Below are 26,489 nucleotides of genomic sequence, written 5' to 3'. Positions count from 1 at the left end.
CCTTTTAAAGTACAAAGAGGTTTTTATTTTGCCAGATTTTTTTTTTTAATGTGAAGTTTTTGTTCTCAGGGAAGTCTTGTCAGATGTATTTTTAGTGGCAATCTTAGAAAGCATCAGAAACTCTTTTCTTGGTGGTTTAATGTTCTGTAAAAATACATAGAACTCATTCACATTCAAGCTTTGAGTGTATAACTCATTCACTTTTGGAACTCGACTCCATGTGATCTCAAGCAAGTATTGACAATCTGGTTCTGTACTCCTTATTTAGCTTTTGCTCAACAAGGTATCAGCTTCATTTATTTTATTTTGCTATCTGCCAAAATATAAGAAAAACTAAAACATGATTAAGCACTGACATCTGTAGTGTAGAGAAAGCTCTAACACTAGTTAAGTAGGTATGTTTGAATAACTCAGAGTTTTCTCCTAGGAGGTACAGCAGGCTTCTGGTTCTTGCTGCTCAGTCTCTGGTTGCCACTTGTGTTCTTCATGTTTGAAGGTGTTGGCGGTCTCGTGGCTAGAGATCGTGGATGGCACAGCACCCACAGTCAGGAGGAGCAGTGGCACATCGGGAAGAGGAAGAACCTAGAAGGCATTCACCCATATTAGAGATGTAGTTCCAGCGCATTAGAAATTTGAGTTTAAGGAAAGCAATGGATAATTTTCATTTGGCTTTTATAATACATAAGAAATCATTTTACCTTTCAAGGCACGTTTACAGCAAAAAATCTTAAATGACCTATAGTTGTGAGGATAGTTGCTTCTTTGTAGCTTACAGGGTCATTTAGAGGTGGCATGCTTGTAGTGACTTCCAAGTAACTTGTGCATACACAAGCACATGAACACATTTTGTTACATTTCATCACTGCTTTGTTGCCTAAAGAATTGTTTGGGTATTTATGTAAATAAGAGAAGGGAGTATTTCACATTAGTACTGTTGATGACTATAGGATATGTTTTTTGAGATGCTCATTGTATGCGTCCATATGACACTGGAAGTCCTACATTTTAAGAATATAATGATTATGTATCTGCAGTTTTATTTTAGGATGGACGAGAACCCATAAAATTTGCTAGGTCAATATCTTTATAGGAATAATTGTGCCGAAAGTCTTCCAAATGGAAAATTACCTGTCTTATTTTTTAAAATGTTTTTAGAGTGTTTTTAAATCTGATGGTTTTGTGACCTTTAAATGAGTCTTACAAATATTAATTCTTAATGTTACTTAATTGCATTTCTTTTGCTTTATCCTCTAGGACAAAATACTTTACTATTTTTTCATGTATTTTTTACTCTCACACAATAATTGTACTCTAAAGGTGAAAATGATGGGGTAATTAAACATTTCAACCCTAATAACTAACTCCAAGCAAAAATAGGTGAAGTAGAAGGCCAGGTGCGGTGGCTCCCACCTGTAATCCCTTTGGGAGGCTGGGGCAGGCAGATCACTTGAGGTCAGGAGTTCGAGACCAGCCTGGCCAACATGGTGAAACCTCATCTCTGCTAAAAATACAAAAAATTAGCTGGGTGTGGTGGCATGTGCCTGTAGTCCCAGCTACTCGGGAGGCTGAGACACGAGAATCACTTAAACACAGGAGGCAGAGGTTGCAGTGAGCCGAGACTGCACCACTGCACTCCAGTCTAGGTGACAACATGAGACCCTGTTCCCCCAAAAAAATAAGTGAAGTAGAAGGGGTTTGATGTTTACGTTTTTAATTATTTTCCAGGCCTTAAGTGTAAATATTGTTGTAGTAGAATAAGATCCAGATAGCAATTTATTGGACCAGGTGTGGCGGCTCATGCCTGTAATCCCAGTGCTTTGGAAAGCTGAGGTGAGAGGATCACTTAAGACCAGGAGTTTGAGACCAGCCTGGGCAACACAGTAAGACTACATCTCTACAAGAAAGTTTTAAAATTAGCCAGGCATGGTGTCATGTGCATGTACTACCAGCTACTCAGGAGGCTGAGGCAGGAGGATCCTTTGAGGCCCTGAGTTGGAGGCTACAGTGATATGGTCACACCACTTCATTCCAGCCTGAGTGACAGAGTGAGACCCCATCTCAAAAAAAAAGAAGAGAATTTATTAAATCCTCAGTTATGGCCTGGAAATGCAGATTGGGGGTGCCATGGGGATATGAGATAGTATATACCATGGCCTCGGTCCTCAAGAACCTGATCTTGAAACCAGAGAACAGAACACAACATAGTGGTGAGTTCATTGGTTCCTGGGTACGACTCTAAGTGATGCTGGGTGAATTCAGAAAAAGGCAAAGGCCACAAAGTAGGCTGGCCGTGTTGCGGAAAGTATTACAGGTGTAGATGCTGTGCAGGGAGCACTCCAGGGATGAGTTTTATGGTCAGAAATTAGCAGGCGAACGGCACATTGAAAGTGGTATTTTAGGGAAGTTATTTGGCAAGTGTCCTAGTCTGTTTTCTGTTACTATAACTGAATAACTAAGACGGAGTAATTTATAAACAAAAGAAATTGATTTCTCGTAGTCTGTAGGCTGGGAAGTCCCAAGTCTAGGGGCTGCATTGGATGAGGGTATTCTTGCTGGTGGGGACTCTCAGCAGAGTCCTGAGGTGGCACAGGGCATCACATGGCGAGGGGGGCTCCTAAGAAATGGCCAAACTGGCTTTTTATGACAGACCCGCTCTCATGATAACTAACCCACCTCCTCAACAACCCACTGATCCATGAATGAATTAATCCGTGTGCTAGGAAAGAGCCCCCGTGACCCAGTTACCTCCTAAGGCCTTCTCTCTCAACACTGCTGCATTAGGAATCAGGTTCCCAACATGTAAACTTTTGGGGAACACATTGAAACCACAGCAGCCGGGCATTCAGAAAGTATTGGAGCTGGGAAGTCATGATGTTCTTAGTCACCAGTTATGCCCAGACACTGACAGGCAATGAGAGAACTAGTTAACTCGTTCCTTCTTTCCTTCCTATGCTCTTTGTACTGGTACTTCTAGACTCTTCGTTAAGCCTTTGGAGTGGACCCTTTATTCCCTGCCTAAATAGTCCTAATTTAAAGGAGAGATCACTCAGAAAGGGGAGGGAGGGAATTCAAGATTTAATGCTGACTCACTCTATACCTCAATTTGAGGATTATTCTACTTATTCATAGAAATATAAAATCTGATTAAAAAATAAAAACATGGCCAGGCACAGTGGCTCACGCCTGTAATCCCAGCACTTTGGGAGGCTGAGGCAGGCAGATCACCTGAGATCAGGAGTTCGAGACCAGCGTGGCCAACATGGTGAAACTCCATCTCTACTAAAAATACAAAAAGCAATTAGCCAGGCATGGTGGCGGGTGTCTGTAATCCCAGCTACTCGGGAGGCTGCAGCAGGAGGATCGCTTGAAGCCAGGAGGTGGAGGTTGCAGCAAGCCAAGATCGCACGACTGCACTCCAGCCTGGGGGACAAGAGCGAGACTCCGTCTCAAAAAATAATAATAATAATAAATAAAAACATAACATTTTTAAAACTCCATGAGAGTTTATGATGACGGGGAATTTAACAACAGCCTGTGGAATGACATGGGATGATGATCCCATTGATGTTCCTTGCAAAATGGAGAGTGAAAACAATACTTTCTAGAAGGAAAAGGCCATAAAAACGTCCTCTGTGGTGGCACCTGACAGGCCCGTGCCAGGCTTACCCCATCTCACATAATCCCAACCCCTGCCTCGCAAGATTGTGGGCTGGTAGCAGGCAAACCTCTGAGTTCAAAAGCTCTCACAAAACCTATGACCAATATTCAGAAACATAGGCTTCTCAGCTTACAGCTCCTGGAAATACCCAGTTAAGAGAAGGAATGATAATAGAGATCTTGACATTGAAGGATGAAGTGGAAAAAATAAAAAGGAGACACAATAATGATATTCATAATCACGCTGTCACCAAATCATTTAGAAAAAAATGCAAATTTTATTTGAGAGACTGTCAGAATTTAGGAAAATTCTCATTAAAAGTGGCTAAGAATGTAAAAGGGTAAAAGGAGGATGTTTCTGTTATATTAACATTAATGTGGAACTTCATTTCTCACACTTGTTGTGTGATTGGGGTGGATTGAGTTACCTGCCACTCTGAGCTCCTCTAAAGTGACCTAATCCCAGTTGCCTCAGATTACTGTCTTCTTTTAGCTGGTCTGAAGCCCTGACAATTCTTTCAGGTGGAGGAGTCCTGCAGTAAGGATCTCCATTGCAGAAGGTTCCCTCAGCTTCCACCCGCGGGCATTCAGATCACCCATCCCTTTCTCTGACCACGTTATTACACTGTTTCATTTATATTTAACCATAGCCTCTAGCTACTTTTAAAAACAGCATTTGTGTGTATTGCCAACTCTTCACCAGTAAATATGAAGGCTTTAGGAGTTGAAGAGAACTGATCTTAGAGTTTTATTCAAAAAGCTGATTTCATGAGTGTGCCCTAGAACTGATACGAGTTCAGTTTTATATCACACACTTGCCATATCTGCAGTGTGGTAATAAATGATAACCCAGAAACACTAGAAAACAGACCATCACTACTTAAATATCTTATTTAGCTTTCATGTGTCATTTACCTTCAAAAAGGAAGTCACTCCAGACAATGTGGGCTCTAGGCCTTTTGAAAAATTGAGACATAATTCACAAACCATGAAATCTACCCTTTAAAACTACAATTCAGTGATGTTTGTAGTATATTCACAAAGTTGTGGAACTATTACCACTACCTAATCCTGCCACATTTTCATCACCCCCGAAAGAAACCTCTTACCCATTAGTGGTCACTCCACATTCTCTTCCCTCAGCCTCCAACCACCACTAATCTACTCTCTGTCTCTATGGAGTCATCTAGCACTTTTTCTTTTCTTTTTTTTGTTTTGAGATGGAGTCTTGCTCTGTTGCCCAGGCTGGAATGCAGTGGCACCATCTTAGCTCACACTGCAACCTCCGCCTCCTAGGTTCAACCAATTCTCCTGCCTCACCCTCCTGAGCAGTTGGGACTGCAGGTGCGTGCCACCACACCCAGCTAATTTTTGTATTTTTAGTAAAGACGGGGTTTCACCATATTGGCCAGGCTGGTCTCGAACTCCTGACCTCGTGATCCACCCGCCTTGGCCTCCCAAAGTGCTACTTTTTTTCAATGAAGTAATAATTGAATCACATAAAATAGGTTGGCAAGTGACTGTTAAAACATATATAAAGCAACTGATGACTCAGTTTATCAATTTCCATATACTCTACTTAATAATAGTTTAAAATATTTTGCCATATATAAAGTGATACAGTTAATTTAAAAATTACTTAAACAGAAACTTAAACTGATTTGGATATAAAATATCTGAAGCATTCTTGCTAGTTGAGGTGTTATAATGACTTCTCCAGTCACTGAATATAAACATTCAGTTTCATCTCTCCACTTCCCACTGCGTTTCTGGCTTCTTTTATTTGCCGCTTTTGTGGGGCCATCTGTCTGGAATTCATTTACTTGCAATTTACATACAGTATTTATAAGTTTGAGATAAGTTACTCCTCTGTTTTCGTGCTAGTACTTATTTAGCAGTTTGAGATGTCAGTGTTTGAATTATAAACTTGTTATGGCTTAGACATTCCCTTCCATCCTAGCAATTTGTTTTCCATGGATCTTCATAAAACTAATTGTTTTAGAAGTTGAAGTGCCAAACTCAGTAGTATTAAAGTGGCATGCAAAACTTGTGAATTTTTGTTGCCTGTCATTATCAGGCGAACCCTCCTGGTGTACTGGCCCTTTTGGATGAAGAATGCTGGTTCCCTAAAGCCACAGATAAAACCTTTGTTGAAAAACTGGTTCAAGAGCAAGGTTCCCACTCCAAGTTTCAGAAACCTCGACAACTAAAAGACAAAGCTGATTTTTGCATTATACATTATGCAGGGAAGGTAAGAGCTCTTATGTTGAATAACTGGATTAAAATGGCTGTGTTTGAAATGTTGCTACATTTTTATGAAGGTGTAACAAAGGTGCTGATAAACGAACAAGTACAGTATATATTACAAACATATTGTCTTTCAGACAGCCCAGTTTGGGGACTGTTGTATAAAAGTTTTCGGTTGAGGCTTAAAGTATTTTTGTTTTTGTGTTTGGTTTTGTGTTCTCCATTTCACCACTTTTGGCTTTGGTGCGGGATAGGTGGACTATAAGGCAGATGAGTGGCTGATGAAGAACATGGACCCCCTGAATGACAACGTGGCCACCCTTTTGCACCAGTCATCAGACAGATTTGTGGCAGAGCTTTGGAAAGACGGTAAGAAAGCGCTTATCTTTGTAATTATGCTTGACTGGAATCTTTTATAATTAAGGTTTATAGATGGTTCTTTTACATATATATGGATATATATACTTCTTTAAAGTCTTTCTTTCCCTAGAGCAGGGCTGCCATTATATCGGAATTTATCCGTTTTAAGAATACTTGGGTTAAGAAATGAATACAGAGACATCTGCCTTCTTGGTCAGATGTTATAGGGAGCACAGAAACATTCTAGGCCCGGAGCCACAAAGACGTACACATATGCCTCAGGCCACCGCAGTCCCAATTCAGTTATAATCCAGGAACACTGGGATACAAAACCTGAGAAGGCCTGCTCATTCCTTTTTCCCTGTGTCAGGCCTCCTGAGCTATGTCCTTCCTCACCACCTGCCCCGGACACCCAGTGGCTGGTGGATAAACTCAAGTCGCCTGCATTTAGATCAGTTGCTTTTCTTTCCATCAGTCCTCATAGTTCTTTTGTTATATGAACCTCAGGTGAAGAATTTTGGTGATTTGTGTGGTAGACTGCAAGATTTTACTAGCACCAGAAAATCACAATGTCTCTGTGTCCGCATGCATCGTGGGAACCAGTATCTTCTCCTAGAGCTCAGCCCTCCTGCTACATTTCATCCTGGCTCTATTCCACCTCTTTGCCTGGCTTCAGGCCATGCAGGACCTCAGCCCTGGATCTACCCCTGCCTAGACCCTGACCCTGAGGCCAGACCTATTCAGTTACCTGGCTCACGTCTGCTTTCTCTATAGCATCTTAAGCCTTGTAAGCTAGCTGTCTTCTCAGAGGTAGAGGAAAAGAAATGGAAGCAGAGAACAAGGGGGCTAAGTGCAATTGGGGCCAAAGGAAAGAGACAGGAATTGAAGAATGGACACAGAGAAAGTGACTAGGGGAAATGTGACCCTATGAAAGATCATCTTAAGAATGACTGTGTCTGTCAGATCAAGTCAGTGTGAGGGATCTGCAGGGGCGGGATGCATACCTGCACGCATGCGTCCTGGGAACAGACTGTGGGCCTGAGACATAGCAAAGAGGGGACGGACCTGGGGGAAAGACGAGCTTTCCAACAAGTAAAACAGAAGGCTTTAATCTTTGTACCTTTAGGTGAAAGTCTTCAACTGACTACTGAATGCACAGTGTCACTTCCAGTGACCTACTCAGTTGAGGGATGCCGTGTGAGGACTGGGAAGAGAAGCAGGGAGCTCCAGTAGAACTTACAGTATCCTCAGTGATGAGCTCCTCTTTGCCTTGTCGATAGGCAATGTTAAGAGTGGGATATGAGAAACTGAGACGAGAACAGAAAAGACCTCTGAGCTCAGGTTGTTACAGGGTCTACAGTGCTAGAAAGGCCAGCGCTGGTGAGTTGGAAATGTGTGAGGAGGAAGAGGGAGGAGTAATGCTGCAGTCCTAAGGATTTGCATTCCTTCAGGAATCACTTCAGCTGTGACAGCATTGGGGACTGTGTAGGTTACAAAGTCTCCTCATGTTCAGCTTCTCCTCCGGATACCCTTGTAAGGTCTTAGAACACAGCAGAGGGAGTGAGATCAGTATGCAAAGTGGATCTGTGATAAATGCCATGGGAATGGCACAGTGAGTTTTTAGGGATGTGCAACAGAGGAAGGGACTGCCTTTTTCTGGGGCGCTAAGGGGAAAATGTCATAACGAGAGGATGCAATTTTCCTTGTCCTTAAAGAATAAAAATGATTTGTTGATTAAACAATGGAAGCTGACATCTCCTGAGCACCTACGAAGTGCCACACAGTGTCTTCAGCACTAATTTATGAGCATTCGTGGCCTGGTTATGCCTTAAACGTTTGCGGGTAAGAAGGTTTACATGAACTAGCTCTAGGAGTGAGCGTCTGGGGTGGCATTTGTAGAAATGAAGTTGGCAGGAGAAGTACAGAGTGATCACGGTGGAGAGGTCGATAATCATAGCTCAGGAGGAGTCTTCCATTTGGCTTTAGAGAGGACTGGGGCAGAGAAGAGTGAGCAGGAAATGAGGCCGGGCTGGTAGGCTGAGGCTAGGCTGGAGAGTCCTCATGTCCCATCTCTAGTGGAATTTGGACTTGAGACTGTGCTGAATAAATAGTGTCAGTAGGTTTGTGACCTTGGGTAGTGACCCATTCTGAACTCAAAGAAGTGAAACAGGCAGTGTTTGTTGGGTGGATTGGAGTGAAAGAGCCTGGAAGTGGGGAGTTGAGTATGGGACAACTGAAGATGACAGGGTATGGAGATGATGCCTGGGAAACAGGAACAGAGGAAATGGGGACTTTTCCCTGGTTTTTGAAAACCAGCCTCAAAAACTGGTTTTCTCTTCATTTTGAAGGAAAACAGGTATTGGGACCACTGACATTATAAGCATGGAAATGAGGTCCTTTATTACATATTTATTCTGACACTATGAACCCTTTTTTAGTCCTTGTCTTATATCCTTAACCAAAAATGGTGTTGGAAACACCCGTTCAGCACTTGACCCATTCGTATAATACCACATACCTAATTATGTACTTCCCATGGCAATAATCTGTGAGCTCGGTCTGGAAGCAATGAGAGACATGTCCCCTGCCTCCCAAGAGCTAGTAATCCAGTTGAGAAACCAGGATATACACAGATGCAGTAACAGAACTGAGCTAGTCTTTTTCTTGGCTCCCAGCTCCCTACTTCCTCCTTCCATTCTTCTTTAGCTTCAGGTCTCACCAGCCCCAGATACTGGAGAGGGCTTTGGCAACAATAGGTCAGAAGCTGTAGGTGTGTAAGGTTTGGTGGGCGAGGTGGGAGGGTGGGATGTCATACAAATTACGGATCACAGATGCTACGTCTTACAGGTAGGACCCTGTCTGGAGACTCCTTACCTGTACTTTTGTGTCTTCCATTTAAGAGATACAGGAAAGTTATTGATTTGATTACAGAAATGCTTAGAGGAAACTTTAAGCCTTGCTGAGCTCCTTCAGCCCTTGGCATGAACCTCGTTCATCTGTACTTAGTCCACAGCTCTGACCCACAGACGCCATGTTTGCACAGCCCTATTGATGGCCCTTGTCTTTCTAAAGATATGCTGTTGGGAGTGCATTTGGCCATTCTTGTCAAAATAAGCCAAGGGATATCTTATCTACCCCAGGTTTGCTTGGGCTCTGCTAGCCTCTGCTCTGGAATACTCCTAGGTGTTTGCTCTCCAGATAACGCCGCTCTTAGCAGGAGGTGCTGTCGCTCTTCAGCTTGACAGTTAGTTTCATCTGAGTGACAGAGAACATCTCAGAGGCCACTCACTGTTGGGAGGCGCTGTTCTTCAGGGCGAGGAGTGGGCAGAGAAGCAGTACCATGTTTGTCCAATTTTGAAGACTGTTTCATACATAAAGTAGTGGCAGGCATAGAGGTTTAAAGAGGGTTCTAAGGTGGAGGATTTATCACTGCTCACTCTGGATGTAGAGTTCTCAGGACAAGGGGAGCAATTTTTCTCTAGAAAAATAACCCTAGAAAAACATTATTTTCCTCTTTTTAGGGCCACTGAAATGCAAAAGCAGAAAATAACAAGTTGAACATGAACAGATGAATATATGATATATGAATATAGTTTGCCTGTGAAGGTACAACACCTAGAGTATGAAACATTTTGTGTTAAAATACAGTTTATGGCTGGGCACGGTGGCTCACGCCTGTCATCCCAGCAGTTTGGGGGGCTGAGGCAGGATGATTGCTTGACCCCAGGAGTTCAAGACCAGCCTGGGTAACACAGCGAGACCCTGTCTCCACTGAAAAAAAAAAGAAAGAGAAAGAAAAAGAAAATAGAGTTTGTGTTAGAGTTTTCGAGTTTTCTCAAGGCCAAACCAAGAGAAATAAGATTTATTGGTGGCAGCCCTGCCCTAGAGGTTTATAATGCCTACTTTTCGCTAAAAGATGTTGTTTGGATCTCTTTACCAGCTGCAAAGGACTTCTTGGCACTTCTTAAGGTTTATATTGAGGGAAAAAAAACCCCTAAAGATTGCCTTTTCATGTCAATGTACCTTCTAGGATATTTTCATGAGTAACAGTATGATCAATAAGTATAATCTTGCTTATGATTCAAAATTATTTTAACATTTTGCTACAACAGACCTTGAATTTTGTTTTCCTTAATGGTATATCTATTGTATAGTAATTTGTATTCAAATTATTTTTTGGAAATTATATTTCCGAGAATCTGTATTGGAAGTAAAATTACACAGCAGCATAATTCGTGACAGTAAAAGCCACTAATATGTACATTTGCCATAGTGCTGTGACTTCACTGCCGTCATGTCCTAAGCTACTCACTATAAGAGATTTTTCTGATAGATGATTCAAATAGTACCTATTCCTCTTAAAATTCATCTTGCATTTACATGGGGTAATCATTTGACATTGATATCATGTAATGCTCACATCAGGAACTGGGAATGTGCTCTTTTGATTTAGCCTTAATCTATTTTATAAAGAACTTTGTCCAAATGTGCAAATGCTCTAAACAGTCATGTTTGCATGGGATCTGCCTTGGACTAGCTCCTTTTGTAGCCCAATTTCAAAGTTGACTTGTGCTGTCGAATGTCTTTCACACTAACTGAAGTGTTTGTGTATTTGCTCTTCTGTCCTGTTTTTGCTGTTTCTCTGCTTTAGAGATTCAGAATATTCAGAGAGCTTCTTTCTATGACAGTGTTTCTGGTCTTCATGAGCCACCAGGTGAATGTATAAAGCCTGTAGGTCTCCCAAAACAGAAGGGTTTTAAGCCCACAGGAAAAATGTGTGGGGGGGACTGGCAGGGTGGCCGGGGAGGGCAGGGGGTAGGCTGGGGGGCTGGGGTGGGCCTTCGGGTTTCTGTTTTGGTTTTGCTCATAGGCCTGCATGAACCTTTCATTTCATGCTCAGTTTTATTATACTTCAAGGCAAATGTTTGAGTGCATAAGCAATTTAATTGCTACTGCCTACACATTGCTTCTTATTTTATGCATAGCACTTATAGCACCGCATATTAAAAGGTATGCCACTACCTTTTCCAATAGTGCCATTGTGATACACAGTCCTCTAAGGAAATCGTTAAGAACCGATCTGCTAAATGACATCTCCTTTGCTTTTGAGTCACCTTTAAATTTTCAACTCTAAGGAATTTCCAAGGAGGAGTGTTTCCTTTTATTTAAGACACATTTTGCAGACAAATAATTACATATTTACCTCAGGTGTGTTGGTCTCCTCATTATACCTTTTGTTTGGAATGTGTGTGCATATCTGGCTACTTGCCCTTTTCTTTTCAACCAGAGGCCCTGAAACGATCTACAAGGCCTGATAATGTGCAAGTTGAGACGAAAACAGAGTGGAATGTTGTCAGGATTATACATTGAACCTTAAATTGAGCTCCACATGTTTGGGCTTTGTGATCTGAATCCTTAGCCCTGTGTTAAAATACAGCCTAACTACAGCTACAGAGTCTCCAAAAGCCCAATATAAAATGAAGCCCAGCCAGCCTTCCAAATGTTTAGTGAAATTGGCAAGTAGCGAAACTCAAAGATAAATTTATCTTATGAAATTTCCTTTATGATTTTTGGAACATGATAATGCTGAAATCCAAATCCATCTCAAAAGTTATTTTTAAAATGTTAAAGGACCATGCCTATTTTAATCCAACTCAAAATTCCTGCCATCAACTCTAGTTCACATACTATGAAAGAAGTAGATTGCAAGGATGGAGTGGGAGGAGATAAAAGATTATGCTAGAGACAGCATAAGCAGGAATGAAAATTCTACAGAACTCCAGAGGAAGAGATCTCTAAATCCAGTCCTCTTTGGCGTTGGGGAATGCTGACAGTGTTGAAATGGACAGGGGGAGCTTGGAGGTAGTTTTCGGCTATAACCTGGGACTTGGGCTTTATTAAAGGTTAGTGCTTGATCTTTTGGACTTTCTCCTAAAGTGAGTGCCCTCTTTAGATGAATTCCCTTTGGATTTCTAACCTCATAAGAGAATTCCAGGCTGTGAGCTCTTTGAAGGCAGGGCCAGTGCCTGACTTTGCTCACTGTCATCTCTTCAGCACCTGGCACAGAGGAGGCAAAGTATCACTAAGTCGCTGAGCGAGAGCTGATGGATGGGTAGGGAGTGGTGACCCCACACCCAATTTTCAGCCCCAGCAGCTGTGACCACCGAAAGCACGGGCACTCTTTCCTGTGGGACCATGATCTTTGGGGTGTATACACCAGGCATTTTGCTGTACCAGCAGCATCCAGTAGAGAGCCGCTCTTAGATGACTTCATGCTAATGAATGAGCAGCAGGGAGGCCCGTTTCCCTCACTGCACCCTCACCTTGGCACTGAAAATGTTCCCAGCTCTGTCTGTCTCTGTGAGGTGTCCTTTGGTTCAATTACTCAGCTGAACCAAGCACCAACGGTCTCAATCTCTACTTCTCCTCGGAAGCCCATCCATCTACCAAGGCCAAATATGTTCTTTGAAATTGAGTGTAATATTTTACAGCAAAATCGTTTTCTCTTTAATGTGTTTATTGATTTAAGACCACCACCCCAGAGAGGGCTAAGGGATTTTAAAATGAAAATGGAGGACTTTAATATTTCCAGTGATTTCTTGGAAGACAATGGATGGAGGAGTTTCTAGGGATCCAGATTGTGATTGCCTGTGATGTGCTGATGTGTGGTAAGCATCTCTCTAAAGCAGGTGACACAAAGCTAATAGGACCCATGTGCTTAAGTACAATTGTAATGATGGGCAAATAGCATTATGAAGAGCATGCAGGCTTCTGGGACTGGAATAAAAAGAGATTTCCAGAAGAATTACAGGACAAGTGCAAAAGAGAAAGCAACAGGGGAGAACAGGATTCCTAGAGGCAAATACGGAGGTCATACAAGTTTCTGCTATAAAGTCGAGGACTCTTTTCTTACAAGTATATCTTGAAAGTCTGGGCTTCAGAGAGAAACCAGTAGTGGAAGATGCAAGCAGAATGAACCAGCAAAAAGGGGTTGTAACCTGAAAGCTACAGGCAGGGCTTTTGGACTAAAGGGGTGATGGGTAATAGGGTAATTGGGACTATGGAAGGTTTTAGACCTGATCCAAATCATGTTGGAGGGACAATTATGTATCATTTTCACTGACGCTAGTTTATACCTGCACCTGCAATTTCCTTCATAGAACAGCACCAGTTAGGCTCTTTGAACCTCCATGTGTGCTAGATTGCAGCTGACAGGTCCGGAAGAGTGTACCACCACAGCAAAAATCAGGGAAAACCTGAGAAGTCCATGTAGAGCCAAGTATCATGACTGATAAGATGGTACCCATTTAATCTCCTTATAGATTACATCCTTCAATCATAACCTCCATCTTAAGTCCCATTTTAGAATCTGTGGTTTAGGTCTGACATAGTTTACGTGTTTAAATTGTTCTCGCTTTCAACGGATGAAGGTTTGTGTTATTGTTGCAGTATATTCTGCTCCTTCCTATTTTTTGATCTCAAGTGTTAGCAATAGTTGGAAACTCACCACAGAGAAGCAGCGCTTGGGTACTGCAGCTTGAGTTCCTGAGGGCAAGTGCGGACAGCGACATTTAGTTCTCAGGGTTATTGTGAGTATCAACTGAGGCAACGTGAACCTGAATGCGTGGCACACGGGGAGTGCCTGAATGTGTGGTGTGGTAGAGTTGCCGTTGCCTTGGCTGCATCTGCAGCAGCTGCTGCTGTAATTACAGAACAACAGAGAAACCCGATAAATGTTTATTTCCTTGGCTTTCCTTAAGTCTAGTATCATTCATAGTGTCCCAAGGTTCAGCTGATAGGCCGCGGTGCCGGGCTGCCCAGTCTCAGCGTGAGTTGGGGACATGGGACTGACAAGGGGAGAAAGCGAGCACAGAGCATAGTGGAAGCTGCGGGCAAAGAGGGGCTTCCTGTCTGCCCAACGTCTTCGATGGCTGAAAGGGATAGGAAGGTAGATGGAGATAAGGGAGACATTCAAGTCTGGCTTGAGACTAGTGCTTGGAATAAAGAAGATTGTTTTCTCCTTAAATCACGTGCTTCTTCTCAACCTCTCAACTTCCTGGGGTTTTTCTAAAAATTTTCAGATGCTAGAGTAATTAGCAGATCGGTTCTAGCAATTAGTTATGTAACCACTGCAAACTTGTTATTACACTAACATGTAACAGGGATATTACGGAGACAGACTGATGTTAAGATTCTTTCTGCGAATTCATAATAAATATATTTGTTTCCAAATTGCTTGTAACAGTGACAATTTTCATCTGTATGAGGATGGAATTGTCTTACCTTATTTAAATGAGTATTGAGAACCTGCTCCATGCCTCACACAGTGCTGGGCACTGAACACCTTTCATAAGGAGTGTGTGATGCTGCTCTCAGTCATCAGCATCTGGCTGTTGAAATTAACATTAAATAGGTTTCTTCTCCCTGTTTTGGTTTCCAGCTATATTCACTAGAATGAATTTCTGAAGATCTAGCTTCAATACTTGAAAGTAAATTTAGTAACACTAGTACTGTGGCCCATGCACAGATTTGAAAAACATAAAAATCTTATGGACCCGTCTCCTAGATTATCCCCTAGAAGGGCCAGTTAAGGATTCTGGCACCAGCCGATGCCATTCCTTCTATGAAACTGTTGATGGCAGTTTCATGATGAGATAGATGACACATTGCACTTTTCTTAAACTGCGAATATATCCTCACAGATTTCAGTCTGGAACTCATCTAATTTCCGACTGTTTAAATAAATTGTTATAGATTAGTAAATTAGATGTTAGTATAAAATACTTTTCAGGCTTCTAGAACCAAGTAATGAATTTAAATGCCCACCAGCAGTCCTAACCAGGCTCTCCTGACAGCTCAGATAGAAGAATGTATAGTGCAAGAATAAACAAAGCCGGTCTTTACCCTGAAACGGTGGCTGGAGGAAAGGCACTTTGAGATTTAGAAGCAATATTAGGTCTTCCAGTGAGGCGCACTGCTCACTTCAAGGAGCTGCTGGCGTCTTCTCTTCGCACTTTCTGCCTTTCTCTGGTTTCTGCTTTGATCAACAAGAAGATATACTCTTAAAATAGAAGTTTTTCGGGTCTTGATTGTTGAGTGAAATCATACATTATTAGTGTGGCTCAAATCATTTAATGAATTTCCCAACGTGTTTCTCTTTCACTCACAAGACAATTTTGTTGGTAGAATCTAACCCAGAGTTTAAAATGTTGAATTAAAAATAGCCGGATGCAGTGGCTCACGCCTATAATCCCAGCACTTTGGGAGGCCGAGGCGGGCAGATCACAAGGTCAGGAGTTCGAGACCAGCCTGGCCAATATGGTGAAACCCCGTCTCTGCTAAAAATACAAAAATTAGCTGGGCGTGGTGGCGGGCGCCTGTAGTCCCAGCTACTCAGAAGGCTGAGGCAGGAGAATCGCTTGAACCCGGGAGGCGGAGGTTGCGGTGAGCCAAGATCGTGCCACTGCACTCCAGCCTGGGTGACAGAGCAAGACTCCATCTCAAAAAAACAAGAACTGAAAGTCTAAAGCATTATTTTTTAAAAATCTGAATATTTAGCTTTGGATTGTCCTTATTAAAATTAAATTTGAAAATCAGGATTATTATGACTATTTATCGGTTACTATATTTTTAAAAACATACACACACAACACTGACAGCAGATTGTGTTTAAGAACTGCCTGTGCGGGCTAAAGTCCTGCACAACCAGGGTAACTGAATCCTTCCAGAGCAACATGGTGCTCTTCCTCTCTCGTTGTGGTGGTGATTTGTTCTTCTGGTAAACTTCGTGCAAGTTCACTTAGCAGATGCTTATTAAATACCTCCTGTGTGCCCGGCACCAGGCACCGGCCAACATTTGGGGGTGGGAGATTGTCTCCGCTGATGGTTGGGGGGCCAGAAACACCATGGGCACAGCTTTCAGGGCCCTGAGTATGTGAGATGCTGGAAAAATGTTCCCTGGGGAAACTCAGTCCAGTGAGAAGATGCACAGAACAGTGTGGAGGTTCTGTCCCAGAGATTTGAAGCCTAGAGAAGGGAGTGGCCTATTTAGCTTTGGAGGCAGGGTGAAAACCGAGCCTAAGAAGGTTTCCCTGAGGTAGCTGGTAAAGGAATGGAGATTTAAAAGTATTTAAGGGTTTGCCAAGATGACTGGAGCAGGCTGGGCATTCCAGGCAGAGAGAAAAGCATGGGATGTGAAGTCATTGTGTCTTTGGACAAATGCAACTAGTTTGTACAGTTGGCCGTTAGGGGCATGAGTGAAAGGGACAAGAGAGGTGCCTTCACTGAGCACTTGAATGTTTTTCAGGCTCACAGCTCTGAAGCGTGGTCTCTTTAGCTCCCTTTCAAGAGGAGGAAATTGAGAAGTTGGGTCACTTGCCCCAGAATCACCCAGCTCATGAGTGAGTGTGGTGTGTCTGACTCTGAGTGGAGGCCATCACTGTGCTGTCCTACTGAGCTGAGTTATTTGGACAATATCCGACAGGCTGTGGGAGAAACTCAAGGATGTTAATGCATAGTTTTATCTTTTAGAAATGGCTGCTACATTACACAGGGACAGAAGGTGTAAATGAAGGAACCATGTAGCACTGCGGGTAGAGGATGAAATGGGGGAGAAGTGCAGGATCCAGGTCAGAAGCAGGAGCCCAGCAAGGGCAGGGGAGAGGAGGGTGGATCGATGACATCTTAACCTTTGGCTTGACCACTTTTGGTCAGTGGTTCCATGGGATAGGAAACCCAGGAGGAAGAACAGGATAGAGGGTAGGTCCATGCTTGGGTTTAAGACATGGGCCTTTGTCCCCTCTCCATATCCTTCGTTTTTTTGTTTTGTTTTGTTTTGTTTTGTTTTGAGACAGAGTCTCGCTCTGTTGCCCAGGCTGGAGTGCAGTGGCACGATCTCAGCTCACTGCGACCTCTATTTCCTGAGTTCAGGCAATTTTCTCCCTCAGCCTCAGCAATTCTGCCTCAGCCTTCCAAGTAGCTGGAACTACAGGTGTGTACCACCACACCCAGCTAATTTTTGTATTTGTTATACTTTTAGTAGAGACAAGGTTTCACCATGTCGGCCAGGCTGGTCTCCAACTCCTGACCTCAGGTGATCCTCCCGCCTTGGCCTCCTAAAATACTGGGATTACAGGTGTGAGTCACCCGTGCCCGGCCTTCATTCCTCTTTAACTCCTCCTCCTCTGAGCTCCTTGGGGATGGTCTTAGGTCCTCATCTCTTTCTGGTCTCCCCTAGATAAAAGTTGACAACTCCCGAATTTACCTTTCTAGTTTAGACCTCTCTTCCTAGCAGCAGACTGGAATATTCCTCTTGTCATTTGACATCTCTCTTACACTTCAAAGTCCCCGGGCATCCCAGACTGACTTAGAGTTTGGGTCTTGTCTTCCCATCCACAAAACCCACTTCCCTCCTTGTCTTCCCTACCAGCCATTCAGTTGCTCAAGCCACAATCCTAGCAGTTATTCTTGAAATGCTCCTCTGCCAAAAAAAAAAAAAAAAAAAAAAAAAGAAATGCTCCTCTGCCTCACTATGCATATTGAATTCATCACAACAGCAAGTCAATTTTCCCACTAAAATACCTCTTGAATCTTCCTTCTCGATCCATCTTCATAATCTCACTAGCTCCAGCTGCCCTCATCGCCTAGACCCTGGACTCCTGGAAGGGTCACCTGTCTGGTCTCCCCACTTCCACTTCTCCCCTCCCCCTTCCCCAGGCCATTCTGCAGGCAGCAGCCAGTGCGAGTGTTGTAAGCTCCTCCTCATACTGGTGCCTCCTTCTCCGGGCTGGCCTTCCTTCGCTTCTTCCTGCCCCTGGTCTTTCACATATGCTGATTGCACCAACTGGAGTGGTCATCTTCCCACAGGCCCAATCTTAATTTTATTAAATTCTTAATACCCTCTTCCCACAGGGTATTATATGGCATTTCCCCAGAGAGATCTCTAACCACTCATTTCTCCTATAACATCCTGTTATTTTCTTTGAATGCATTTCTCACCTTTTAAAATTACAAACATATTTAATGTTTACATAATTTATCCACTGACATGTATAGATCAAGCATGTTAGTGCCAGGCGTGATGCTGGGAGCAGGGATGCCACATTGAGTCAAAGCAGACATGCTAGGATTGAACAAGCATTTGTAGAAGGCAGAGGCACCTTTGTGACATCTGAGTGGAGAGCAGAATACAAGTGGTTGGCAGCTGGCTCTGGGTGGTCAGGTGTATCTAGTTAGAGTCGTAGCTGAGATCACCTGGGTTAGGAATCTGGCTTGAGAAAAGCAGAGGGCCAACGTCAGCACTTGTATTGTGCCTTATTCTAGAAGGGTTGCAGATGAATTGATTTGGGATCCCAGCTGAGTGCCATGAGGTACAGGAAAAGCAGAAGAGAAATCATCAGGAAACATGGGACTGAAGTAGCAAGAGGGAAGTGGGGTACAGGAGAAGGTGGGGCTCCGAAAAACGCCAGGAGTGGAGAGTTTTTAGAATGCTGCTGTGACATCACCAGGTAAACGTACCGGTGTCAAGAAAAACAAGCACTAGGTGGTGTCTATTCATTTAGCAATTGACCAGTCACTGCCTGAGTAGTGTTGGGCAGGAGAGGAAGAGGACGGGCCATAAGCCAGTTGGCTACACGCTGGGAAGTTAGTGGGAGAGGAAGTTAGTGGGAGAGGATGTGGCGTAGCAAGGGTGTGAACTGCTCAAGAAAGAAGCTTGGCTCTGACAAGAGAAGTGGGCGATACAGGGTGAAGGGAAGATCAGTATTTTATGGGGCCTGCAGAAATGGGTTTGGTGCTGGTTTCTGCTGGGGCAAGTGAAGGAGGAGAGGTCGAAGGCACAGGAGAGAACGGCGGTCTCTGAAGTAGACAGTCTCCAATGCACAAGCGAAAGAGGTAGCTCTGACCCACACCCTTGAATCTGGTAGCTTTGCTTGGAAGCAGTTGTAGTATAGCGTGCCTGCATGGGCCTGGAAATTAAACAGCTTTTACCCGCCCTTCTCCCAGCTTCCACTGAAGACCTGCGTAACTTGAGCAGTTCGCTTTTACCTCCCGGGGTCATGATTCTCTGCTGTTAAAAACCTCATTGGGAATTGATAATCGAATGAGATCTTGCACATAAAGCTCTTCACACAGCGTCAGGTCCCCATGTTTCTGTCATAGGAAACAAATGAAAGAAATGAGGTGTCCATTAGGGTTGAGGAGGGCATTAAGAAGGGCAGTTCCATTGATAATTCTGATTGATTTTAAAGTATTTGAGTAATGTGTTTCATTCATTTAATTTGTTTTCGGTAAGAGGTTATGTACATTATGCACCAAATGTTTTGCTTATGGCTGGTGCACTGTTTATGATCTCATCATTAGGAGTACTAGGTCTTTGTGGATAATATAAAAATATCAGTTGCTCTAACAAGGGAATGTCTGACAAGTTTAGCCACTGAACACCGAGGAAGCTTAGGCATTATTCTTTTCAAAATGGTCCTTCCTATTTTGTGTTCTTGCCCTTTAATAAGTGTTACTCATGTTTTGAGAAGAGAGCTGAAGCTTACACATTGCTAAAAATCTGAACTCCTGTAATCTAATTTTCCTGCATTTGTTCCTAAAACTTGAATGACTTTTCTTACTGAAAATCTAATGACTAATAAGAGAGAATTCTGGTCCCTACTCCCTGAGGTTGTTCATTAAGTGGATTTGTACAGATATTCTTATATTTTTATGAGCCATTTCCTATTTGGAGGCCTTTCACAGTGTCAGTCTGTATGTATCAATAATGCCAGCCAACGAGTTTTCATTTACCAAATAATTGTAAATGTAACAGGCAGAATGTTATCCAAGATAGTGAATTCCTGAAGCTAGCGCAGCGGAAGGCATCTGCTGGTGTATGTTAGTGAGGAGCTGTCACAGCACTACAGTCTCCTGCCATATAAGTGTGTGGCTGTTAGTTCCCGGCTTGTGCAGTGCCTAAGTATGCTGACTGCCTTACCTATATGGCATCTCCTGTCATTTGTTCCACAAAGCTTGTGCTGCTGCACTTTCACTGTGTCTTTTCTTTCCCTGCTAACGAGTGAGGTTTGGCTTATATTTGTTTTCTCCTTTCTCCTCCCCAGTGGACCGTATCGTGGGTCTGGATCAAGTCACTGGTATGACTGAGACAGCTTTTGGCTCCGCATATAAAACCAAGAAGGGCATGTTTCGTACCGTCGGGCAGCTCTACAAAGAATCTCTGACCAAGCTGATGGCAACCCTCCGAAACACCAACCCTAACTTCGTTCGCTGCATCATTCCCAATCACGAGAAGAGGGTATGTGCTGAGCAAAACATATGCGAGTATTTTAAATTGATCTAGGTCAGGTGCTAAAGATTAAACTACGAAACTATTGTTTGCTTGATTAGGCTGGAAAATTGGATCCACACCTAGTCCTAGATCAGCTGCGCTGTAACGGTGTCCTGGAAGGGATCCGCATCTGTCGCCAGGGCTTCCCCAACCGAATAGTTTTCCAGGAATTCAGACAGAGGTATTGCTAACTTTTACTTTTTTTGCTTACGTATCAAAGCTTATCTTCATATGAATTAAAACAGTGATATAATAAGGAAATCTTTTTCCTTATCCCCTACATAGTTTGTTTTCTTATATAGCAAACATATAGTGACGTACTGGAGAAGGACAACCCTTAATTACCTTGATTATTGGTAGGAAGATTGAGTGCGTACTTTCTAAAAAGGCAGCGTGCTAGGAACTGCTGTGGGTGCTGCAAAGAAACATGCCACGTTTTCAGGGCCCTGAAGTGAGCTTTGAGATAAACATAGAAAGCTGGAAGCTTACAGTTTACTCATTCAGACAGGTCTACCTGGGATTCAAACATAATTATGTTTGTTTGTTTATTTATTTATTATTTTTGAGACGGAGTCTTCACTCCATCACCCAGGCTGGAGTGCAGTGGCGCCATCTCGGCTCACTGCAGCCTCCACCTCCCAGGTTCAAGCAATTCTCCTACCTCAGCCTCCTGAGTTGCTGGGACTACAGACACGTGCCACCACTCCCGGCTAGTTTTTTGTATTTTTAGTAGAGACAGGGTTTCACCAAGCTAGCCAGGATGGTCTCGATCTCCTGACCTTGTGATCCCGCCTCGGCCTCCCAAAGTGCTGGAATTACAGGCCAAACATAATTATTTTTAAAATTGATTTTTTAAATAGATAAGTAATGTATGTTCCTTTTAGGAAAGTTTGAAAATACAAGAGAAGAAAGAAAGTAAATAAAAATCATCCAGGAGTGATTCCTAAAAACATGTTGGGGTACTTCTTTCCATCTTTTCTCAATGAATATTATCTGTATGTGTGTGTGTATGTGTATGAATTTTTTTCCAATGTATGTGTGTACATGTGCGCACACATGCATGCAATTACAATCTTTTAGCTAACGTAGGAAAAGGAGTACATAGATTAGAAAAGGATTAAGAAAAAACAAAAGGGAAAAGATCTATCAACCTGCAGTGGAAATGGATACAAAGATATGATGGGAGTTATTTTTAACTTTTATTTGGTAATTTTCTTGAATAGTTACTTTAGTTTGCTTTTTTTCTTCCTTTTTCTGGAAATCAGATTTCAAAGTTTGACACCATTTGTTGTTCCATGAAATAAATGGTGCTGCCGGGTCAAAGAATGGTCCTTGTGTACTTTCTCCCACTGTTCCAGATAGTCACCTTGAGAAGCCCTTGCAGTCCTTGTGTGTCTTCAGGAAGGCCGTCGTTCTGATCCTATTGTATGATAAAGTCTGGTAGATTTTCATTTTTTATTGTTAGGAGAAAAAGGGAGTATGATTGGCATCCAAGATACAAAGTTGACTGACGTAGCCAGGATTCCTCCTTTAAAATAGCCAGTATCTTTTATTTTTCTGATTGAGGGATAGCCTGTATACAGTGAGGTGCACAGATTTTAAATGTGCAGCTCAGTGAGCACATGTACGTGTGTGCACCCTGACCACTGTCATGTCACATGTCACCCTGATGTTGTCTGATGTTCTGAATAGAAGCCTATGGACACAACTCTTACAGCCCTTCCTGTTATCTAATAAATGCTACAAATTGACAGTGACTTAAAGTGCAGAAAGCCAGATCTCTTTTGCATCTTGAGGATATGAACATTTTGTAGGAAATGAAGATAAATGAAAGGTTTCTAAAACAGCATGCTTTTGATTTTTCTCTGCCACAACCTCCTAAACCTACTTTTTGACCTGAAAGAACTAACCTCATTTTTACTTATGAGAAATAGAAAGTAGATCTACAGAAAACATCAGATTATCACCAGTTCATTTCTTTACTCTTAATTTAACATGTATTTACATACCCAACATTCTATTGCCTCTTAGAGCAAAACTCACAGTTAGCAGATACACATTGTCCACAAATTTCTACAAAATACTTCTTGGAATATTTTCTTACAGATATGAGATCCTAACTCCAAATGCTATTCCTAAAGGTTTTATGGATGGCAAACAGGCCTGTGAACGAATGGTAAGCTTTTCTTGATTTTTTTCTGGTTTGTAGACTTAATCTAATCTTTCTTGTAGTTAAAAAAAAAAAAGTAAATGAACTCTTTCTGTCTTAGATCCGGGCTTTAGAATTGGACCCAAACTTGTACAGAATTGGACAGAGCAAGATATTTTTCAGAGCTGGAGTTCTGGCACACTTAGAGGAAGAGAGAGATTTAAAAATCACCGACATCATTATCTTCTTCCAGGCCGTTTGCAGAGGTTACCTAGCCAGAAAGTAAGTGGTTATTCACGAATTCATCATTCACTGAGGATGCACTTGTGCTAAATCAGCATTACGTTTTGGGCTAGGGATGCAAGAGTATGTGAAACATAAAGTCTGTCCTTATGGAAACTGCTTTCTAGTGGCAGAGATAGGTAAATACATGAACATTCTAAGTAATGAGATGTTGCAATAAGAAAACACACAAGGAGGCCAGGCATGGCAGCTCAGGCCTGTAATCCCAGCACTTTGGGAGGCCAAAGTGGGGCAGATCACTTGAGCTCAGGAGTTCGAGACCAGCCAGGGCAACATGGCGAAACCCCATCTCTACTAAAAATATAAAAGGTAGCCAGGCTTTGTAACACGTGCCTGTAGTCCCAGCTACCTGAGGGAACTGAGGCAGGAGGCTCTCTTGAACCTGGGAGGTCAAGGCTGCAGTAAGCCAAGATGGCACCACTGCACCCCAGCCTAGGTGACAAAGTGAGACCCTATCTCAAACACACACACACACTCACACACACACACACACACACAAAGGGGCCAAGGGGCTTAGGGTCCTGCTTCAGCTCAAGTCCTCAGAGAATACTTCTCTGAGGCTGAAACCTCAAGGATAAGAAGGCTGGCCCTGTGAAGGGAGGAGAGAGAAGCTTTTCAGTAAGGGAACTACAGCAGCATTGTGGCAAGAGTCTGGCAGCATTTGAGAAGGTGACATAGTCCATGTGGCTGGAGCAGGATGAGTGAGAGGGAGCAAGGTGAGAGAAGAGGCTTGAGAATCAGACGCTGGACAGGGGTTAGGAGTGCAGTGAAGGGAATCTATACTGTTAAGGCCGCCTGGCTGCGGTGTGCAGAATCCACTGAGACAGGCCAAGAGTAGAATTGGGAGGGCCAGTTGGGAAGCTGTCTTAGTGATTCAGGTAGAAGATGATGGTGCCTGGACCCAAGAAGGTGGTGTTGGAGAATGAGAGAAAAGTTGTTAAATTTGAGATGGAATTCAAAGAACTTAGAACCGATTTGGATTTAGAAGGTAGTACTGGTATACTTCTTCCTACTGAACACTTAGGGTTTGGGAGTGAGAGAAGTTGAGAGAGGTTGAATAGTTTGTCATCCAGACAGTTTTGAGCAAACAGAATCTGAACTCCTGCACTGGAAGTCAGCACTCTGCAATAATGTCTCCTACATGTGGGTTGGAAAACAGCTCTGGTTCCTGGGCAGTCGCTTGCCCAGACCGTGGTCAAGAGGGCTTTAAACAGAAGAAGGTAAAGGCAATATTGGTTTTTTGGGTTTTTTGTTTTGTTGTTTTTCTTTTTTTTGTTTGCCTATAAAATAGAATACGGAGTAAAAAGAGTAGCATGGAAAGTTGAAGACAAATAGATGATACCTTCTGGTTGATACTAAGAAACATTTGGCAAAAAGGAGTAAAAAACTTGAGTTTTTATATACTAATGTTTAGATACTATATAAATAATAAAGTGACCCTGTTGATAGCAAAGAGCCTCCTCACTGTATCCACTGAACTGCAGAATGCCTAACATGGCATAAGGAGTGAGCAATGGCAGGTGCCAGGCTAACTTCATAGAGTTAGCAAAAAACTTGACACCTGTCAGAAACATGCTACAACTATCAAAAGCACAGGAAACAAACTATGTAGATATACTTTGTGCAGCTTTTTCATGGATCTAAACCTTGCTTGCAAAATTTGCAAGATAGGAACTTAAAAACAAGATATTTCACTTGCATTATTTCATCTTAAGGACTTAAATCTAACAAATCCATGTAATCGTATATGTAGGCCGACATGCCTTTGCCTTTGCAGCCCTTTGCCCCTAAATATTTTAGTCACACTATGTATATGGTAGGCTGGGACTTAAAATTAGGATACATCAAAAAAAGAAGATAACCTGTTCAAAGGAACTAGATTGTACTGTGGAAAAACGCAGAATAGTGCTAATAGTCAAAAAAAAAAATAGGTGTCTTTACAGAAATCCATGAACTTGAGCTTGAAGCGCCCTGGAGGACATTGGGATAAGGATAAAAAGGCGGGGAAGGAGCTAAAGTGATTTTGAACACTTTCAAAGTCCACTTTCCAAACACTCGGAGATAGGTTGATGTCACAGCTCCCTCATGAAAACCTGGAGGACAGTGCCTGACACACAGGCTTAGTAAAAACCAGCCGACCACAGTGCAGAAGGAAACCAGCTGCCTCATTCCACTAAACAAAGTGCCCGGCATGTTTCTGACTCATCATTTGACAGTTTTATCTCCCAGAGGGCCAAGGAAGCAACTAGGGCAGTAGTTTTTAAATAAGAAGATTGGCTGAATTTTTACAGCATTCCTGAAGGTGATTGCAAGAATTGGAAGGTGATGCTTAATAAATTCAAAAGTCATTTTTGAAACTTTTGTTTTTGTAGTAGAAACTCTTGGAATTAAGACTTGGCCAATCCCGGCCAGGCACAGTGGATCACTTGAGGTCAGGAGTTCAAGACCAGCCTGACCAACATGGCGAAACCCTGTCTCTACTAAAAATACAAAAAATTAGCAGGGCATGGTGGTGCACGCCTGTAGTCCCAGCTTCTCGGGAGGCTGAGGGACGAGAATCACTTAAGCCCAAGAGGTTGCAGTGAGCCAAGATTGCACCACTGCAGTCCAGCCTGGGCAACAGAGCAAGACTGTCTCAAAAAAAAAAAAAAAAAAAAAAGACTTGGCCAATTCTTTTTGGCTGGTAGGAATAAGTTAGAAGGTTTTGTAAGGAGCAAGAATAAAAACAGTTATGAAGCAGTGGACTCAGGGAAAATTCTAACCAGCAAGGAGGAATTTGTTGGCAGTATGGCAGTTGTGGGATTCTTGCAAGGAAATGTGACAGGTAGGTCATTTCTGCTCTAAAACAGCAACTGTCTCTCTTTTCTTAAGACACTCCCACTCCTGATACCGCTGTTTGCTGGAGTGAATGAATAATTGGAAATGTTTTTCTTGTTTTTTCCATCGCCTTCAATTGCTTCTCTTTCCCAGGAGCGTCCTATAGCTGCTCCTGCAAGCTGTTGTAAAAGGACTTCAGAGAAACAATTACAGATTATTTCTAGGAAATACCCAGTTAATTTACTCAACAAACACATCCTCAGGAGGCCTGGAGTCTGTCAGTCACTTGGTTGTGTCCACAAAAATGCCTGGGCCGCGATCCCCGCCCCTGAGGAGCTCAGAGTCTAGGTGGGAGCACAGCCGTGTGAGTGGACTGTCGGAGTGGAGCCTCAGCACTGTCGGTGGGGCCCAGGAGGCTCAGGCCGTTCTGGTGCTCTGGAATCCAGGGATGTGATGTCCAGTAGTGGGTAGTCCCCGGAGGAGTGCAGCGCGCAAGGCACTTGGGATTGGCTGAGGAAAAGCCGCTAAGTTCTGAGTCTCGGAGTCCTTTGTCAAGATCTAAAGTGCAGCTTTGGTAGCGTGGTGGGGTAGAAAGCTGACTGCTGGAAGCCAGGAAGTCAGTAACAG

At 42.9% G+C, this 26,489-nt stretch overlaps 1 protein-coding gene and 1 long non-coding RNA gene across 43 annotated transcripts in view; one reads left to right on the top strand and one right to left on the bottom strand.

Moving 5' to 3' along the window:
• MYH10 (myosin heavy chain 10) overlaps nt 1-26,489 on the top strand; it is a 153,866-nt gene that overhangs the window by 86,288 nt on the left and 41,089 nt on the right. For 23 of the 42 annotated variants that reach the window (XM_074018545.1, XM_065532753.2, XM_065532745.2 and 20 more), the window contains 7 exons: nt 5,735-5,908; nt 6,159-6,273; nt 10,916-10,978; nt 20,367-20,560; nt 20,653-20,774; nt 22,700-22,769; nt 22,864-23,024. In XM_074018545.1, coding sequence (XP_073874646.1) covers nt 5,735-5,908; nt 6,159-6,273; nt 10,916-10,978; nt 20,367-20,560; nt 20,653-20,774; nt 22,700-22,769; nt 22,864-23,024 — 899 coding nt within the window. The remainder of the gene's footprint in view (nt 1-5,734; nt 5,909-6,158; nt 6,274-10,915; nt 10,979-20,366; nt 20,561-20,652; nt 20,775-22,699; nt 22,770-22,863; nt 23,025-26,489) is intronic. The other 19 variants (XM_074018564.1, XM_074018555.1, XM_065532755.2 and 16 more) reach the window with 1 other exon arrangement.
• Nucleotides 124-14,654, bottom strand: LOC141408755 (uncharacterized). Its single transcript, XR_012425277.1, has 2 exons — nt 14,548-14,654; nt 124-582 (listed from the first exon to the last, which is right to left on the bottom strand). It is a non-coding gene; the product is annotated as an uncharacterized lncRNA (long non-coding RNA).

The sequence above is a fragment of the Macaca fascicularis genome, chromosome 16 (assembly GCF_037993035.2).
Source record: "Macaca fascicularis isolate 582-1 chromosome 16, T2T-MFA8v1.1".
Taxonomy (NCBI): domain Eukaryota; kingdom Metazoa; phylum Chordata; class Mammalia; order Primates; family Cercopithecidae; genus Macaca; species Macaca fascicularis.
Note: the sequence above shows the minus strand (reverse complement) of the source record. Positions and strands in the feature narration are given on the sequence as shown.